General features: G+C 42.5%; 1 protein-coding gene across 6 annotated transcripts in view; it reads right to left on the reverse strand.

The window, feature by feature from the left end:
• ARHGAP6 (Rho GTPase activating protein 6) overlaps positions 1-20247 on the reverse strand; it is a 540556-nt gene that overhangs the window by 20608 nt on the left and 499701 nt on the right. For all 6 annotated transcript variants that reach the window (XM_070289743.1, XM_070289744.1, XM_070289742.1 and 3 more), the window contains 3 exons: positions 18703-18853; positions 17612-17760; positions 10983-11162 (listed from right to left, as the gene is read on the reverse strand). In XM_070289743.1, the coding sequence (XP_070145844.1) occupies positions 10983-11162; positions 17612-17760; positions 18703-18853 (480 nt within the window). The remainder of the gene's footprint in view (positions 1-10982; positions 11163-17611; positions 17761-18702; positions 18854-20247) is intronic.

The raw sequence follows: 20247 nt of genomic DNA on the forward strand, positions 1-20247 counted from the left end.
GAACTGGAGAAAATCATTCCAAGGAGAAGGGAGAAAGAAACAGCAAGACGTTGAGCCAGGAGCAGCGAGGAGGCCAGGGAAGTTGGATCAGAGTGAAAGGAAGAAGGCGAGTGGCAGGAAGCAGGTCAGGTAACCAAGGCCAGATGTTGTGGAGTCTTATCCATGATAATGATTTCCGCGCTCAGTCGAAGTAGGCAGGGAGCCTCCGGAAGTTCTGAGCAGAAGACGAACACGACTTGTCATCACTCTGGCTACCGAGTTGCTAGGAGATTGCAAAGAAGCAAAGGGTGAAGCTGGAAGCAGAGATGGGGGAATTGTTGTCGATACATCCAGAAGAGAGATAAGGGAGGGCCAAGCCAGCGTGGTGAGTGGACAAGAAATATTTGGATCCTGGAGACAGTGAAAGTAGAGACCATAGCAGCAGCTAATCGACTGGGTGGAGAGAGAGAAGGAAGAGGAGAGGGAGCAGGGGATGAAGAAGAGAGGCTGACGTCAATGTTCCCAGGAAGGATGGGCTTGCTGTTTACTGATACAGAGAAGCTATAGGACGAGGAGGAGACTGGGGGTAGAGCCTAGAACTGTGGCTTCCCTAGTGGCTCAAACAGTAAAGAAGCTGACTGCAACGGAGGAGACCCAGGTTGACTCCCTGGGTCGGGCTTATCCCTGGAGAAGGGATAGGCTACCCACTCCAGTATTCTTGCCTGGAGCACCCCATGGACAGAGGAGCCTGGTGGGCTACAGTTCATGGGGTTGCGAAGAGTTGGACACAACTGAGTGACTAGCACTTTCACTTCACTTTGGTGTAAGAGTGAGAGGCCTGTGATACATCCAAATGAAGGAAAGCTCTAGTAAGTGATCAGGAATAAGGGTCTGGGGTTCAGGAAGAGTCCTGGGTTGAACATAGAAATTTGGGGGACACACATGTAGATAGTACTTAAAGCTCGATGACGAAGTGCAATGGCCTAGGAATGAGAATGGAAGGAGAGGAGAGGAGCAGGACTTTTAGGTCCAGAATGGGAATATCTGTTCTCTTACTTTATTGAATACATTAAATCAATTAAAAGACTGACAATGTTTACAAACAATATGACCCAACAGACATACATGATTCCATCAGTTTTTCCAAAAGTAAAATTCAAAGGGTGAAAATGAGAAGAGAGGGGACTCATTTTTAAAAAACAATGAACTGCGAAGCAAAAAATCGTATAGGCCAACAATGTATGCAATAATTTTTTTTTAAGAAACTTTCACGAGCAAATTAGGAAAACTATGTGTATTTTTGTCCAGTTAGTTTAATTTAAAATTTCCTATGCTTAGACATGTAATAAAAAATTTTGCTCCAAGAGCCAAATCCATTCTTACTAAGAATAAACAACTGGAGTGGATGGCCTTTGGAGTGGTGCAAACATCACAATATCAGTTCTCTGATCAATTCAGATTCATTATTAAATAGCTTACAGGAAGGATCATTATTTGAAAATAACTTTGCATAAATTTCAAAAACCATTCTGCAATTCAGAGTTTTACTCATTCAAGTAGGCTTCATTTCTAACAAATTACAATTATTGACGTTTATTTTCTGTAGCATATGTGACCTTTACTTGGTAACCAAAGGGTCAGTGCTATAACCCTATCTACAGTTCCTTTCTAAAAGACTTTTGGTACTTTTTTTGCCTTGGAGACACTATTTACAAATGACTGAAAAAAATATAGCTTAAATATGTATGGATCTGTGTATTGCAGGAAGGGTAGGTACTATTTTCCTATGTATTACACAAGACTGACTACAGTGTATAATACAGAATCCATTATTTTAATTAATTTATTCATAGCCCATCTTGTCACAAAATGATTTAAAGCAGCTTTCAGAATTCACATGATAAAACCACATTTGTTTAAAAATTAAAGGAATAGTTCAGAAAATTGGAGCCAGTGGGAAAATGAAAGTAGAGAATTTGAAATGATGCCTGGAACTGACTTTTAATATTCATACAACAGCATCCAATGCTGTTTTCCCAATAATTCCTCTTATCTGTGTCCACATTTGCACATTTCATTTCCTACTATTTAATAAAAATTTCAAATTACTGGCTCAGTTCAATAGGATGAGTATTCATTTTCTATTAATTTAGATACTTAATAGAGAAACCAAAGTGAAGAGAATGAACTGACAGGAAATAGCAGCTCACAGCGAGGAGGAAGAAATACCCAGGCAGACTGTCCACACACACATTCCTTTTCAGTAATTAGGATGCTGTTGAAAGAATATCTGACCAAGAATCAATAGCTCCTGAGCTCCAGTTTTGGCTCTGCTGCTTATAGTTAACATAAACTTAGGAAACATCAACCTTCTTCTTTAGGATTCTGTTCCTCAATCTGGAAATCTGTCCCCTTCTCCTTTACGGGGATGCTATGTGGATCAAAGGGCTAACAAATTTGAAAGTATCTGAAGAGTTGCAAAGAACTTTAGCATAAAAACTGTATTGGAAATAGACAAAATAAGTCAAATACTTAAAAGAAAAAACTAAAAGCAGATCACTTGGAGATGTGAATATTTGTTCTGAGATTTTTTTTCTTGCCTAACAGCCATCAATTTCCACCTCTTATCCTGGGTGCTTGCAAAGAAACATGCCTCTTCTCTTCTGCCTAACATTTCTGGTGGGTAATGAAGTTCTGGGATTTCCTCTCAACATGTCTTCATTCTTGACTGCCCCTTGAATTTCTAGAGCTACACTGTATGACCTCTTGAAGCTAGACTCTGTGTAGCTTCTACCTTTTAGCTTTTTCTCTTCTGACAGACCTCAGGTCTTTGGGCTGGTCACATTGTCAGAAAACAGGGGTTATCTGATTTGACTGCCTGGAACTTCGAGAGGTTGCAGTTCTCTGTCAACTGGCCTGCTTCACAGCTACATCAAGATCATATGGGCCAATCCTGGCCAAGGGACCCCAAGGGGGGGGGGGTCTTGTAGAAGCTTCTAGAAAAGGCTCTCCTTCATATTGACAAGAGATGCAGGAGAGAAAACATCTCTCTTTGTGACTGGATGTGATAATGGCTGCAAGAGATGCTGAAAATGATTGTGGTCTCTTCAACTAAAGATGGTGGACCAGAGAGAGGATAAGTGCAACTGAGCTGCTAAAATTGTGCCCCCAGTTTTCTTATTGTGTGAGATAATACTGAATTGGCCAAAAAGTTCATTTGGTTTTTTCCATAACATCTTTGAACAAATTTTCTGGCCAGCCCAATAAATCCTGACGTTTGCCACCACCTATAGCTGACTGCGGTTGCAGCTGGAACTCCTACCAGCATATCCAGGACCATTCACCCACTCACTCATTTGCTCACACACTCAACTTTATGCTCTTTCAGAACGCAAGCTAGGCTGGTGCTTCCTCTGCAATGGATACTGAATGAATGTTGTTGGAATTGCTACAAATGCTGATAACAATAACCCAGGATTATTGGTCTTCACGGTGTACACTGGTCTAGTTGTTTCTCTCTTCTTGGAAAGGGTACCAATCTCAGGCTATAGGAAAATTTCCTTGTTACTCATTTTTAGAGTTGGAAAACAAATTTCTTTTCCCAACTGAGGATCACTAGAATTTTTCTAACAAGTTCTTAAACTACTGTTGCCATCAATACAAAAACTCTAAAAATGAAATGTATGACTCAATCAAAATTTTTTTTATTCTGGGACTTGGCATCTAATGAAATGGAAACTAAGGAGTAGGATCGTGAAAAGCGTATTACTTTTTTAAAATCAATCAATTCTGAACATTTATGTGAAGGAACCAAACCCATCCCAAAGGGCTTCTTCCTTTACAATTTATTGTTTCAAAGCAAAATCTCCATTGGGTTTTACTCAAGTATTTAGCAACTTTAGATATTTTCTAAGGGTACCATATACGGTTGTGTTTATTTGGAGACTCAACTCCTTAGATTTTCATAGGCTCCTTCAAAGGATAATGCTATTTCAAAAATCAAAAGAACTTTGGACTCTCCTGCTTGAAAGAAAAAATGTAAACACTGCACATATGAAGGAATAAAACTGTCACAATTAAAATCCACCCTATCAAATTAAAAATGAAACCTTGAATGATTGCCTCGGGTATAAATGCTATGATGTATTTTATTCCATAAACCACAGAGAGGGAAAGATGGTTTGAGTTTTCTCCATTTACTAAGTCACCATAACAAACCATTAAGGGCATCTGAAAGAGCAGTTCCCAGGACCCAATCCTACCGTTCTATCTTGCCACCAGGTGTTTCGCACCAATCCACCACTTGGCACTGAACCAAGAGGGATGCTTTGCATTGAAAACTCCCTAACACTCCCCAGCAGAAGTCAATGTCACTGAAAGTCATGATGACATTTCTTTTCAGCTAACAAACACACTCAAAGAAATCACTTTGGCTATTTATGGGAGCAAAAGCTCAAACATAGGCAGGCCCAGCCTTGGACCTTTGTGCAGCTCTGGTTTGGAGGATGGCTTAATATTATGTAAAGAGGTCTCAGTGCATTTGAAGGGTCAGAATGCATTAAGAAATTCAAAAAAATTTTCTCACGTGCCAACCCATCCCAAGCAGTGTTTTTGCCAATTAGGAAGCATTCATGAACAAATACAGTCATGGAGCTGTGATGGGGGATGACTCGTGGAAGATGAAGAGCAAGGAACAGTCTTTGCTCCATGGCAACAGGTTACGGGAAGTGGAAAAGGATCAGGTGTAATAAACTTTGGCTCCTCTCCCCCTGTGGCAACAGTGCATGCATTCTGTCATTACAGATAGGGACAAAGTGAGCTGGCTCCAGCAGGAACACACACTGGCTCTTGTAGCCATCTGCTGGCCTGGACATCAAGTGGGTCAGTGTTATGATCAGTTCAGAAGGACCAATGCTGTTGAAGGTCCCCTTTACTGCCCATTTTCTCCCCCACCCACTCCTGGCCAAATGGACTCCATATATGAGACATCATATTAAATACCTCATCTTTTGTGTAGGGGGGAGTATCACACTGTAGTAATAGTTCACTTATAGTTGTTGCATCACTTGGGCAAACACTCTTGGCTTACTTCTCATGAAATCGTGCTGCAATTTAGAATAAATTATTATGATGTACATAATAACTAGCCCAACTCCTGGCACACGAACAGTGGTTATTTAAAAAAGAAAAACAGTGGTTATATAAACAGGGAAATGGAAATCACATATAATTATCTAGCTATGTCGATAGGGGGTGGTCTCTCGTTTGACGATCTGGGTTCCTGCTTGACTCCTTTCGACTTGGCATGCGAAAGAAATTTTAAGAAAATGTAATTTGTGCCGGGAAAGAAGAGAACACAGAGCAAGGCTTGGCTTCTAAGCTTGGAATCTTCATCACAGCTTCTGACCCTTGCTCCCAGTAGTTCTCATTCGAAATTTCCCACGTGTGCTGTGCTGATCCCCAGCTAAGGCTGACCAATCAGAAGGGTGGGAACGCTCTGGCGTTCCCACGTCTCCACTGTGCTCGGCACTTTCCATCAGCCCATAAGGGCGGTGCCTTTGCCTCTTTCCCTCTCTCCAAAAAAGAAGCCCTAGTAGTATCAGCCCTGAAAGGGAGCGGACTCTTTTCTCCACTCTGCTCTGAAGCTCTTATTAATTCCAAGCACCACGATGAATTTTCTCTGGCATTCCCAACATCAGCTACAGAAGCCACAACTTTCAGAACAATTAACGGGTCCCTGATGGAGTAGGTGAATGCTTTCGGCCTTGCAGTGATACCACTGATCATTTCTAGATATGAATGATTCTTCGCTTTGATTTTCAGTGTTCCCAGAGAGGTTATGATTTTGTGTTTTCAATTTTTACATAGTTACTGATATCAGGGATGGAGGGTTATGATTTAAAGGTTGAGGAATCTAATGTGTATGGGTACTGAATTAAAAACAAACAACAAAACACATTTTTTCTTAGCAATACAGTATTTTTTTAAACAAATAATTACTGAGCTCCCATTTTCTGCCAAGTATTTTCTAGGTGCTGTGGATATCAGTGAATAAAACAAGCAAAAATCCCTGCTTTCATGAAGTTTGCATCCTATTAGGTTTCAGCATGCATAATACACAGTGAGCTGAAGGTGCTAAGTGCTAGAGCTAAAAGGAAGAAAAGAATAAAGGGCTAGGAGTATATATATGTGGGAGCAGGTCACAGTGTCACATGGCATGGTGCAGATGGGCATCACTGCCAAGGTGACTTCTGGAGGTACTTTGATAGGGCAGGCACCCGATCAATTTCATGTACTAATAGCAGTGATTTCTCTCTATTTCTGAAGTGCCTGTGTGTGTGTGTGTGTGTGTGTGTGTGTGTGTGTGTGTTGTGTGTTAGTTCCTCATTCATGTCCAACTCTTTGCAACCCCATGGACTGTAGCCCACCAGGCTGCTCTGTTCATGGGATTTCTTGGCAAGAATACTGGAGTGGGTTGCTATGCCCTTCTCCACGGGATCTTCATGATCCAGGGATTGAACCTGGGTATCCTGCATTGCAGGCAGATTCTTTACTGTCTGAGCCACTAGGGAAGCCTTAAGATATCATTTCTAATTCTCAAAATCATCCTTTAAAGCTTCATCTTTTTTGCTTGTTTCCAACAGAAAAATGAAGACTTAGAATAGGGCCAAGATTACATAGCAAATACCTGGCTCAGCAGAGATTTGAATTCTGGGAACTGTTTGTAAAGCTCATGGTCCTCCCACCATTTTGGGAGTTTCCCAAGATGTGGTTTTCCCAAGGTGTGATTAGGAAACTAGCAGAAAGCCCTGGAGGCATTCATTAGTGCACACTTCTGGGCCCCATCTCATTGCTACTCAGTTTGAATCTCTGGAGTGCAGCCCAGGAATCTGAATGTCTGACAGATTTTTCTTACGACTCTGCTGCATGTTCAAGTTTGAGAACTATGATTTTAATCTGCTGCTTTGGTCTTTTGATAGAGTGATCATCGTGGTGGGTGTTATCATGACCTCTTTCCAGCTGGATGATTTCTAACCCAGTGTCTGAAAAGCAAACAACCAGTTTAAAAAAAAAAAAAAAAAAAAAAGACTGTCCTAGCCACGCTCTCAAATTGCAGGTCAGCCTCTAAAGCTGGGTATCGCTTCTGTATTCTGGGACAAAGTCAGGTTCTTTTTGGCCCTTTCCCATTAAGTCAGATACTAGCCACTTGGGAAAGGCAGTGTCAACATGTGGAAATGAAGGACATTATAACACTCAGAACAAGCTTTGGGTCCCTGCCAGGCCTCTGTGGGTTTTTATACCCCTTTCATCAGTTCCATGGAACCACGCCTCTAGAGTGCATTTTGCCTTGAAGGACAAACTCACAGCCACCTTTTCTAACAAGTCTTCCTTTCTGACGCCAATGGGAAGTGATGCCTCCCACTCTGACCTCATAAACATTTCCAAGAACTGTGAAAGAGTACAACAGCTAACCACCTTTAACCATTAGGTTCTGTCTAGCTTCATCCTTTCTTGTTTGGAATTACTGCGCTACTTCTGAAAGCTTCTTAAAACAAAACAAAATGAAACAGCTATATACAGGAATGAATTTTTGTCCATTCACACAGACCAGCTTTGCCAACCAGTCACCAGTGTCAGTATAACAAACTAGATTCTGAAATGCCAAATATTCCAAAAAGCATCTACAAGTGAGGAGATTAATTAATAAAGAGGTGAAGCTAGGGCATAGAACTGTGCAGATTTTAGAACTAGAAGGGATCTTGGTTATTATTCATTCTAACCTAGTCCTTTGCTAATTAAAGAAATGAAAATCAAAGAAGATGAGGTCTCAGAGCTAACGTATAATAAGTGTTAGTCGCTCAGTCATGTCTGATTCTTTGTGACCCCATGGACTGTAGCCCACCAGGCTCCTCTGTCCATGGGATTCTCCAGGCAAGAATACTGGAGTGAGTTGCCATTTCCTCCTCCAGAAGATCTTCCTGACTCAGGGATTGATCATGGGTCTCCTGCATTGCAGGCAGATCCTTTACCATCTGAGCCACCAGGGAAGCCATGTATAGTAAAGAGAGGACTATAGCAAAGTCAGTTTTCTTTTTGCTGACCTAGGCTAGAGATCTTTGTCAGGTCCTCCTACTTCATTGTCCTTCTTCTCAATATATAAATCTCAAAGGTTGTCTAAGGAGATCAAGAATGCTTACGTGAATGGTGAACTGACTCTGAGAAAGGTAGCCTTAATTTCTCCATGCCTATACCTTTTCATAAGGAGTAAGGATCAGTAATACGGAAATCATCATACATCACAGAGGTGCCACTGAGTCATTCATTAATCCAACCAATATTTCCTGTGTTTCCACCAAGTACCAGGTGTAGGGGTAATGCAGTAAAAAAAAAGTAGATGGAAATGAACAAAAATTCACTCTGACAGAAAGCTTATATTCTAGTGGGGAAACACGAACAAGAGAAATGAATAAAGTCCTTATGAGTAATGATGAGTGCTAAGAGGAAAAGGCAGGGAGAGGGAATAGGAAGTGAGGATGTGCGTGCATGGTTGTGGGCTGTATGTTAGACAAGGTGGCCACGGAAGGCCTTGTTGAGAAGTATAGATCACAACTGGGGAGCGCAAATATGAGCTACTACCCAAGAGAATTCTGACATCAGTCTCTACAGGGAATGGCAGACAGAGATGAGATCTGGAAAACGCTGGGAAAGACTTGAGTATCGACATTCTTCTGGTGCTGTTACTAATCTAGGCAGTAGGAAATGGAAGGAGAGGAATGGAACAATCAAAATGGCAGCAACTAGACTTTGAAGGAGGCCCTGAGGCAATTTGCTAGTATCTGAGGCGAAAAGAAATGTCTGATGGTTTGTGGTTTCACATAAAGAACTTTGCTTAGAATACAGAATTTAGAGAATGGAATTCAGATTGACAAGCAGTATTATTATTATTATTTTTAATCTACAGAGCATGAAGCAATGCCAAGACTACTTGGCAAGATGATATGTGACTTAAAATTTGATGAAAATGTTGAAAAATTCAAACATCTGATTTACCCAAATATGTAATTAATTACGAGGATTTTAGCTGAAGGGTGAAATTTATATTGTTGTTGCTGTTTAGTTGTTAAGTTGTGTTAAGTCTTTTGTGACCCCATGGACTGTAGCCCGCCAGGCTCCATCTGTCCATGAGATTTCTCAGGCAAGAATACTGGAGTTGGTTGTCATTTCCTCCTCCAGAGGATCTTCCCAACCCAGGGACTGAACCCGCATCTCCTGCATTGGCAAGTAGATTGTTTGCTACTGAGCTACCAAGGAAGCCCTGAAATTTATTATACAGAGTTCATGAAATTTTCCATGTTTTTTTTTTTTTTTTTGAGAGTCTACTGCATGCAACACATAGGCAGTGCCTCAGAGACTCAAAGAGGAGCAAAACACATTTCTACCTCAGTGAACTTTTCACTGCAGTAGATCCATTTTCACTTCCTCCTGGGCATCCAGAAGGAATTCATTTCTCCACTTCCCTTGCAGTGAAGTACAATTTGTGGCTGAGTTCTGGCCAATGGGATTGGAGTGGGCAAGATGGATGTCCCTTTTAGATCTGGCCCATGAAATCCTAGGGGATTGAAGAGTCTCAAAATGCAAGGAGCTGGGGTCCCTATGTCACCAGCAGGAAGGCTGTCCACTAAACATCTGATTAAAATTTCTGTGATATTTGTGTCTATTGTGCTGAAGTGCTGAGATCTGAGCCAATTGGGGTTGCCCAAATCATACAATTATCGATGAACATTTGCATAGAATTTTACAGTTTGCAGAATGCTTTCACATATCAAAGGATTCTGGGAACCACCCTGGGAAACAGGTCATATTTTAATTTTTTCCCCATTTCCCCAAAACTGAAATTGATGCTTATTGAATACTGAATTACTTGGTCATGATCACAAAGGTGCAACAGAGAAAGCAAATATTCTAAACCACTGGCTCTCAAATTTACAAAAATAACTGATATAAGACAAGGATGGAAATAAATCTAACGCAAGGCCTTTGATAAACATAGACAAAATATTAGGGAAATTCAAAAGAGGGAATTAGCACACTCAGCTGAAGAAAGCCACTAAAGGCTCTAGTAGAATAGGTAAGATTTATAGTGAGTGTTTGCAAATTAAAAAAGAAATGTATGAAGAACCATCAAGAAGGTTCCTACAAATTTTGATATGTGCTATGAGTGGTGAATAGACACAGAAGAGAGTTGGCATTTGTTCTAATGATCCAAGGGAAGTGGGAGCAAGCAATGAAGTTTTTCTGAAGGAAAACAGGAACCAGAAATTCAATATAAATCAAAAAAAAATATTTACTGAGTGCCTGCTAGATGGAGAGCCTTCCAAAATTGTACAGAGGATACAGAGAGGCAATAACAAGGGCACAGCCTGTGTTTTAAATGCGTTTATAATCTACTAGGGGAAATAGCCATACATGACTTCAACACAATGTTAAGATAAACATCAATAGGAACAGTAATAGGGTTCAAGGGACAGAGAAGTGACATGGCAAAGTGATGTGAGAAAGACACAGGGAAGATAGGTAGAGCTTCATGCAGGAAGCAGAATCTTAGGATTGACCTTGGAGGAGGGGCCATTGCTGAAGATAGTTATAAATACATGAATTCATGGGGGCCACATATAATTCCAAAAAGGAGTCTTTTTATCAATTTTGGGGGCAAGGACACTGCTATACAATTAATCAAGTGACTCCAAAACATGACTATTGTTTAGGAGACAATGAAGTGAAATTTATAATTTGGATATGTTTGTTTAAACGTGGAATCATAAACTTACAGTGATGTCATAGGTAGGTACATTTCTATTCCTACTGAAATTGCCTGGCTTCCAGAGAATTCAGTCAATGACCAGTACTATGAGCCAAAAGGTGGTGTCCCTGTTTCGTTATGCCACCAAGAGGCAATCAACAGGCAGCTTACTGAGATGTCCTGCCAAACATGGGACACTCACCATGAACAGGGCTTCATAATTTTCAATCATTTTCTGCACCACAGCAATGATGGCTGTGCTCTCTTCAGCGCGGGCCGAACTCTGGACTGAGAACTCTTTGTCTGACGACTTCTGCTTGTGCAGCAGGTTGGGTCCAAATATGGTGGCCAAGTTTAGAGATGTCATTTTGTTCCCAGTGACCTATAGAAGCAGAGGATACAAGGATGTTGTGATTTTTGCTTTTCAAAACACTGAGTGGTTAAATAATCGATAGAATCTTTTTACTTTCTCATTTTTTTTTCTGCAAGGACCACATCATCTCTGTCAGAATCCATGAAGGGCATCACATTTTCCTTTTGCTTCACATCTTGAAGTTCATAGCTCAGTGGTCATATTAATAGCATACTGAGTAAAATTTTAGAATGCTGTTTTTGTGAAATTGGTACTATATAAAACTTCTATCCTGTCTGCTCTCAAAAAATATTGATGTTCATCAATTCGACTGACCATCTATCCATCCCTCTATCTATCCCTTCATCCATCAATTCATCATCTCTTTATTACTCCATCCACTCAGTACCCACCATAGATAGAGGCATTTTTCATGGATTCTAATTATTCTAATTTTTTTTCAACAAAGATCACAAACCACTCCTTATTTTAAAGGGTTCACATTCTAGAGGAGAAAAGCAATTGATCAATTACAAGTAGTCGAGAGGATCCCCTGGAGGAGGGAATGGCAACCCACTCCAGTATTCTTGCCTGGAGAATCCCATGGACAGAGGAGCCTGGCGGGCTACAGTCCATGGGGTCAAAAAGAGTTGGACACGACTGAACTGACCGAGCACGCATGCATGAGGATAAAGTATGAAACTATCAACTCTGGAGGCCCCAGGGAAGACACTCCAAAGAGAGGCAACATTTGCCCAAAACCTTGAAGGAGAATAGAATTTGCCGGGCTGAAAACAGAGGAGCTGGTGCAGGGGGCACCTCCACAGTGGTGAGAACACTGTATGCAAAGACAGAAATAGATAAAATATGCCAAGGCACCCCAGGAAGCTCAGCAAGGCAGAGGGTGCTACAGGAAGGCCTGGTGAGGGCCAGATGAAAGTCACTGCTACGCGTCCCCTGAGGGGCAAACCTGCTCCAGGTTGAGAACTACTGATCTAGGCCAGTTATTTCTCCTGTTGAAATCTGTTGAAAATCTATAAATGCCCAGGTAAGTATGGGAACTGTGAATGCCTGGGGAGGTTCCTTTGCCTGGGAAGGTCTGCACGGCCTTCGAGAGACAGGTATAAAATTCTTCTAGAGACAGCATAAAATTCAAACACAGAATCAATTCCTGACTCACAGCTAAGACTCAGCCTCTGGAGTCCCCACCTTGTCCCATGGAGCCCTGAGTGGATGGCTACCCAGCCCTGCAAGCCCAGCGTGGCACTTGCCTGCGTGGGTGCTCAGTAGCTCAGTCGTGTCCAACTCTTTGCAACCCCATGGATTGTAGCCCATCAGGCTCCTCTGTACATGGGATTCTCCAGGCAAGAATATTGGAGTGGGTTGCCATTCACTGCTCCATGGGATCTTTCCAATCCAGGGATCGAACCTAGGTCTCCTGCATTGGCAGGGGGATTCTTTATCATTACCACTAAAGTAAAGATAAAGGGGTGTGTTATTTCTAGAAGGCGAGGCCGTTTTCAAGTTTGCCGCCAAATGGAATGATTTCATGTGGTAAACACTGGGAACTTTTAAGAAAGTGCCCTTTATGTACAATGGTTCAATTCCGTTTTTCCTTTGTTTCATTTTATCGATATAAAACTTGACAAGTTTTCATATTATTTTTCATTTCTCTTCCTGGAAACTCATGGCTGAGGATAAAACCAAATGTGCTCTATTTTCAAATTCATCCCTTTAAAACTCAGAGACAATTGGAATGCTTCCCCTTCCCCTCTTAAAGTAATACTGGGGTTTTCTAATTAAAACAACGACAACATGATCAAATAGAAGAATTTGTTTTCTTTGCAAAGAATGTTTAGTATAAGGACAATCCAGAACCCTGCTTCAGCTCACTTGTCTTCTCCTGGTGCTATTTTGGGAATGCAACACAAGCCCGCTGTTAAAATGCACCAAGATTCCAGCTGCAGACCACGATGCTGTGGTTTGTTAACACTTTTTTTGTTTTGGTTGGTTTTACTTAATTGTCTTTTAAACTGGAAAGGAGATTTGCTTACAGATGGCATCCACCTTTGTCCCCCATGTTACAGCATCTCTCTCTTGCTTGCCCCCATCACCTTTCTCTATGACTGGCTAATATAATGTGCACTTGGGCTTGCTCCATTATTTATCAGAGAATTCAAGGAAAACATTTATCTCTAAATAAGCATCCTAGATCATTTCTAAGCCGAATATGAATAGCTCACATTTATTAAAAGTTCAGCATGTCGGTGAGGGAGAGAAGGATTGGGAGTTTTGGATTAGCAGAAGTAAACTTAAACATAGAATGGAATAAACAACAAGGTCCTACTGGAGAGCACAGGGAGATATATACAATGCGTGCTCACAGCTAACTTGGGTCCGACTCTCTTCCAGCCCCATGGACTGTAGCCCGCCAGGCTCCTCTGTCCGTGGGAGTTCCCAGGCAAGAATACTGGAGTGGGTTGCCACTTCCTTCTCCAGGGGATCTTCCTGACTCAGGGACTGAATCCAGGTCTCCTGTACTGTAGGCAGATTCCTTACCATCTGAGCTACCGGGCAAGCCCTACTTGAGCCACTACTCTATAATAAACCATCTTGGAAAAGAATATGAAAGAGAATGTACCTATATAACCAAATTACTTTGTTGTACAGCAGAAATTAACACAACACTATAAATCAGCTATATGTCAGTAAAATAGAAAAATTTTTCAAGTTTAGCACGTAGAGTCACTGGGCTAGGGGCTTTGCACAGACTGTTGTGATTCCTTCTCACTCCTCACAAGATGAAGCCACTGCTGCGGTCATCATTATTTTACAGACAAGGAAAGGGATGCACAGAGCCTGGTTCCAGGCAACCTCTGCCCCTCACTCTTGCTGACAGAGCCAGCACAGCGGGCACGTGGGAAAACTGGCTCCAAAGCCCGGCCAGGGTGAGGAGAGTCAGGTTCTGACCCTGCTACAGAGCCAAAGCCAAGCTTCCACTTCCTTGAGGCCTGTATCTCATCAAAGGCCCATAATCCCAGCCCTGTGCTGGTGGTCTGTAACTTCTTTTTGCCTCATAAGATTCTCTGAAGAACTGGAGGCTAGCTATGGACCCTCTCACCAAAAAAGAAAAAAAAAAGTATACATTCACACCACATATTCCATGCCATGCCAGGGAGTTCTTAGATAACCTGAAAACCACTGCTCTAGACGTTTCCATGATGTCCCTGCAATATTCTCTCTAGAGGAGATGAAATCTTTCTTGCATTTGGGAATTTCTCTTTTCCCCTAAGGAGCAAAACAAATAGCAAACTGAAGAAAATGGAATAAAGCAAAACAAACCCAAGATAGCAAAACATTTGATAAAATACCACTATTTTTTCCCCCTAAAGCACTCATTTACTGGTCAATAATTTTTCTCACGCTCTTCTTTTAGACATCTTTAAGATCCTGTCAGTGATGCATGGGAGTTTAAGCACCTATTAGAAAAGATATTCATCTTATAAAAGAGGAAGTTCAAGTCTCCCCCTACCCCAACTCTATTTTCCCTCCTCTTCCTCTGTTTTATAAAAACAATTTCACATAGTAAGGTGCTGGCAGAGCCTGTGTGGGCCTCCAAGCTCCTTGACCCTCTGCATCATTTTTCTTCCTTTTGCAATGCATAATAACTGCCCAAGAGACAGGTAACACACCTAGCACAAACTAACAAACAGGTGAGAGCAAAAGTTGAAAACTGCTTGGTTTCTTGACTGTATTTCATGGTTGAATTTTTCTCTCACTCCAGTGTGCCCATTCTGAGTTCTCTACCTGTTCGTACCAAAGAAACTTACATCATGAATAAAGAACTTCTCTCTCATTCCTCCTCCCTCACCCTTCTTTTCTACCAGAAGGGGTTTTAAGCTAACTCCCATTCCCAGGCCATACTTATGTGGCCTGCTTACTCAACCCCTGCACACCCTTTAATATGGTGTTTAAATTCAATCTCCTCCGCAAAGCGATTCTTAACTTTTCTGGTCCACGTTCCTCACTTCATCTCTGGAGTTCTGCAGTGACTCTGTGTTGAGATTTCTAATTCTATATTTGCCTTGTGTTTTTACCCTCTCCACCTTCTAGGATGCCATGGCATTCCGGGAACATGAATTAGAAAATTCCTGAATGATGTTCACTGGTTTAGAGGAACACAGAGTAGGTGCTCAGAACATACACGATTCAGATACCAAGGCCACTCTTATATGGAAACATTTATAATGTGAAGTGCTGTTTTTCACGTTGCTATTCCTATGAAACCTTCATAATTCACTTTGCTCCTGTCCCAAACCAATCTACAACACAGATTATATCACCTTAGTCAACTCCTTCCAAAGATTCATGGCTTAAAAGAATCAACCACCTACCGCTGGCAAAGGCATTCAGTACTCTGGGAACTTAGCCCAATTTCCTCTCAGACCTCATCAGTACTTTCCCACACTGCAGCCTCTAGTCCAAGATGGCTGTGTGGGCTACATCTTCCTGTAACTTCTGAACATTTCACAGAAGCAATGCTCTCCTCATATTTCCTCTGTCTCTCTAATTTTTGGTTACTGGTCCTTCATTTTGACTCAAGGTTTAGGTTAAGAGTGTCTAGAAACCCTTGTCATCTCTTGCTTCCCGTACAACTTTGCTGTTACCAGCATATTTTTCTATGCCTTGTAATAAACTAGTTTTCTCAATGACTGTGCAGTACCAGTTGAAGGAGTTTTGTGTCCAAAGTTTAGGTAAGGAAGTCCAGGTTTAGGAGGTTAACAGATTTGTCCAAGAACACAGAATCGGTGAGTTATAAAGCTACCAAGTATTTACAACCAGGGTGGGACCCCCATCATCCCCGGGGAAAGAGGTACTTCCCGGGCAACACTAGCGGTAAAGAACCCGCCTGCCAATGCAGGAGATGTAATAGACATGGGTTTGCTCCCTCGGTCGGGAAAATTCCCTGCAGAAGGGCATGGCAATCCACTCCAGTATTCTTGCCTACAGAATCCCACGGACAGAAGAGCCTGGTGTGTTAGTCCATGGGGTTGCAGAGAGTCAGACACGACTGAAGCGACTTAGCACGCACACATGCAAGGATGTTTTCTTTTCTTTGCCATAGGCAATGCAGTCTTGTTTAGCATTTGGACTGAAAGAAAGTCTGGAAATGATTCTAAAAAGGCACAAGTGATTTCCATTGGACATTTTGCTTTCCTCAGTGCCTTCTTAAATCACCTAAAACCTGACTTTCTTCACACATAGTACTTAAGAAATGTCAGAGAGGCGTTTCATGTAACTGGGAACCCAGACAGGGCTCTGCCTTAACCCAGTGATTAGGCAGATGATTCTATAGCTTATAGTCAATAAAGGCTGACACCCAGTCGGGTAATATAACTACTTAACAATTATGCGAATTACAGTATATCCAATGAAGAGCCGTGTGGGCTGAAGGAAGGTGTCAGTGTCATATTATGAAACCTGAAGCCAGCAGAGTTTCACTAATAACTGCTATGGAGATAAACGGCTAACTCAGGGAAGTTCTATTCTCACACTGATAGGGACGATGAGGATAAGAAAGGTAGAATTGCTTTTCTGGATCAAAGCGAAAAAAATTACATATGAACATGGCCTTAGGGAAAGAAACCTGACAATTACAGAAATGAATCCATGACACAGCTGAGTTCTGCTTAATAGGATTTAAAATAGAAAGCTTCTGAGGTAAGTAACCTTGGAATGTCTTTGGCTCCTTCTTGTTGATTTACAATGCATGTTAGCATAGTAAAGGGTCTGAGCTCTCCTGGGGAATAAAAAGTCAGGGACAAGTATGACTGCATGGTTTCAAAAAAGGGAAGAAGGTCTCCTGTTAGGGTTAAGATTAAATAAGTTGCTCGCTAATAAACTCTGGGACTTGGTGATGGACAGGGAGGCCTGGCGTGCTGCAGTTCATGGGGTCGCAAAGAGTCAGACACGACTGAGCGGCTGAATTGAACTGAATAGGTCACTTAAAATTGAGGCCAGCATCTCTCCTTTGTTCAAGGGAGAAAGTGGAAAATACCTTGAAGCACCAAAGAACACCAGAGCCTAAGACCTCAGGTTGGGGGCCAAGTCCAACAAGAACATTCCAGAGGCATCCAGAGGACTGCGGGGAACCTGTCTCTAGCAGCTGATACCAGGTGGCACTGAGATGCATTTTTGTTTAGTCGCTCCGTCGTGTCCAACTCTGTGCGACTGCATGGACTGTAGCCTGGCAGGCCCCTCTGTCCATGGGATTCTCCAGGCAAGAATACTGGCGTGGCTTGCCACGCCCTCCTCCAGGAGATCTTCCTGACCCAGGGACTGAACCCACGTTTCCTGCCTTGGCGGGCGGATTCTCTACTGCTGAGCCACCAGAGAAGCCGCCTTATTCTTTTTCAGCTCTCCCTTTCAAAACAGGAAAAAGGAAGAGGCGTGCATGCATGGCGGCAGCAGGGGCGCACCTCCTGGCCGTCCTTGCTGACGTTGTCCTCGGCGTGCCTGGCCACGATGGACAGGAACTGCAGCAGGCGGTGGAGTGTGTCGCAGTTGCAGGGAGGTAGCAGGTAGATGAGGAGCTGCAAGGTGCCCAGCTGTTCCTCTGGCTCCAGCACTGAGCAAGGCAAGAAGAGGGGCTCTCAGTAAGTGAAGACGGAGGTCACGCCCTTCTGGCTCAACTGTCTTCAGAAAGGGATTAGCAAGGCAAGTCACCTTTCATTCCTGCCCCCACCATTGGTTTAGCAATTCAACAGTAAGGTTCTATGAGGGATAGAAAGATCAACGCGACCTGGGGAAATGTAACACGCACAGAAATCATTCTAATCCAGGTGAGAAAGGTAACCTCATTTTCCTTACTTTCTTCTTATTCCTCCCCTTGGTGGAAATCCTCACAAACTTTAGGGATCACAGCCCATTTGTGAACCACGTGGGAATGTTTTAAAATCTGAGTTTCTAACAGATTGGAGCCCCTGGTCTGTTGAGCAGTACACAAGAGGTAGTCTTTTTGTTGGCAATAAGCGAAACCCGGTACAAAGTCAGGGTCTTCTCTGTTGTGAGCCTCTCACCTGCAGCAGGAAGGAACGCACGGAGGCTCACACAGTTCCAGCCACTTCCTGTTCCCAGTCGCCCTCCTGTTCTCCTTTGGGGATCTATGCCTCTAGCCCTGAACCAGCCACATTGCAAGTCCTGGTTCTGGGCTCTGCCTGGAATATTTCCCGTCCCCTTTTCTCACTCTGGGTTCCAGAAATGCAAACTCATTTTTAGGCATGGACTCAATCCTCTCTGTTACTCCAAAGCATCAGTTTGTAGCACTTTCTACTATCCTAGAGTTGCCTGAAGGCATGCCCAGTGTTTCTTGGCTACTTCCATTTGTTTCATGGCAACTTTCTTCCTGCCATTTTCCCCAGGGTAAGTCTCAGAAAATTTCCCCAATAGCCTGATCATTAGAGATAGATAAATCAGGTCAAAATAGCTATTAGGAAACATATGCACAAGGTTTTGATGAGTGAGTGGGACATCCCAGTAAGACATCCCCGCAGATGGCTGGGTTACATACAGAGGGTGTTGATGAAAGCTGTGTACAGCTCCCTGGTGAGCAGGGGATCTGGCATGTCCCTTAGGAACTCCTTCAACAAGGCAGCCACATCATGGACGCTGTGCTCTTCCTCGAGGGAGACATCAACCCCACGGTCAAACTCCTCACGTAGCTGGAAAGACAATGGTTCCAGTGGCAGTCTCAGAACAGCACACCTCAACATTCAGCACCCAGCAAAAGAAGGGCTGTGACACGCAACCTCGAGGAGTAGGTTTACCCAGGCCCCGCCTAGACCCCAGGAAGGAGTAGCAAACAACATGTGACCTTGATCTATAGAGTCTATGCAAACCCAGCCCTAAATATATGAAGTGAAAGTGTTAGTTTCACTATATATATATATAGCCACCAGGGAAACCCATATAAGTCCATATATATGTGTATATATCTATAGCCACCTGGTGGCTAAGACTGTAAAGAATCTGCTTGCAATGCAGGAGACCTGGGTTCGATCCCTGGGTCAGGAAGATCCCCTGGAGAAGGGAAGGGCAACCCACTCCAGTATTCTTGCCTGGAGAATCCCATGGACAGAGGAGCCTGACGGGCTACAGTCCAGGGGGTCACAAAGAGTCGACGCAACTGAGTGACTAACACTTTCACTTTTATATATATATATATACACACACACGCATAGGAAATACATTATTAAATAAAAGTATCAGTGGGTTTACTGTTAATGACACAAGCAGCAGGGCTTGATAACGACATCCAGAAGGTTGGGAGGAAGAGCTAAGGGGTTAGGTCAACTCTGACTGTGGGAGGGGGGAATTAATCCATTGTATAGCAGTTTTGCATGTCAGCAGTTTTACCACGTTGGAATTCTGACATTTTCCACAAATACTAGACAAGGAAGCAAAGAGATTTTTCTGCAAACAATGAAATTAAACACCCTGAGAAACCATTTGTTTCTCTGAGGCTTGAAGGGTGACAATAACTAAATAAAATCTGCCTTAGATTTGTCAAAGTAGCTTTATCAACATTTTCCAGGAAGATTGCCTGCCTTCATCATTCTCCTCACTCCTTTAGCGTTTATCACAGTAGGAAAACACAATAGCCAGAAGGAAGTCATAACTCTACACCCTACTTTCATCTTGGACAGCTCAACTTCTCTTAGGTATTGTTCTCTGATGTTAAAATAAGTTAGTGAGTTTACGAATCTGCTCTAGGCAGTACACTTCTGTAAGTGTTCACGTGCTCTGTCGTTCATTCAAGACAGATGCACTGCCCACCTGCTGGGCACCGGGCCCTGTTAAAGGTCCTCAAAGTGTGGTGAGGAGTCAAGAGGCAAAGCCCTTCCCCTTCTCCAGCTCTCAGTCAGATGATAAACTGGTGATCTCATCAGTCACTAATTAGCTCCTAATACTGTGACAGTTGTTCTGAAGAAAAAGTGTAGGGGCTTATCAAAGTGATATAATAACATCAAATGGTGGGGTGGAGCATACTTCATGCTTGAAATCTGACCACTTATTATTATATTATATGTATATAATTTTTTTTGGAGAGTCCATA

Source organism: Ovis canadensis, chromosome X, assembly GCF_042477335.2.
Source record: "Ovis canadensis isolate MfBH-ARS-UI-01 breed Bighorn chromosome X, ARS-UI_OviCan_v2, whole genome shotgun sequence".
NCBI lineage: Eukaryota > Metazoa > Chordata > Mammalia > Artiodactyla > Bovidae > Ovis > Ovis canadensis.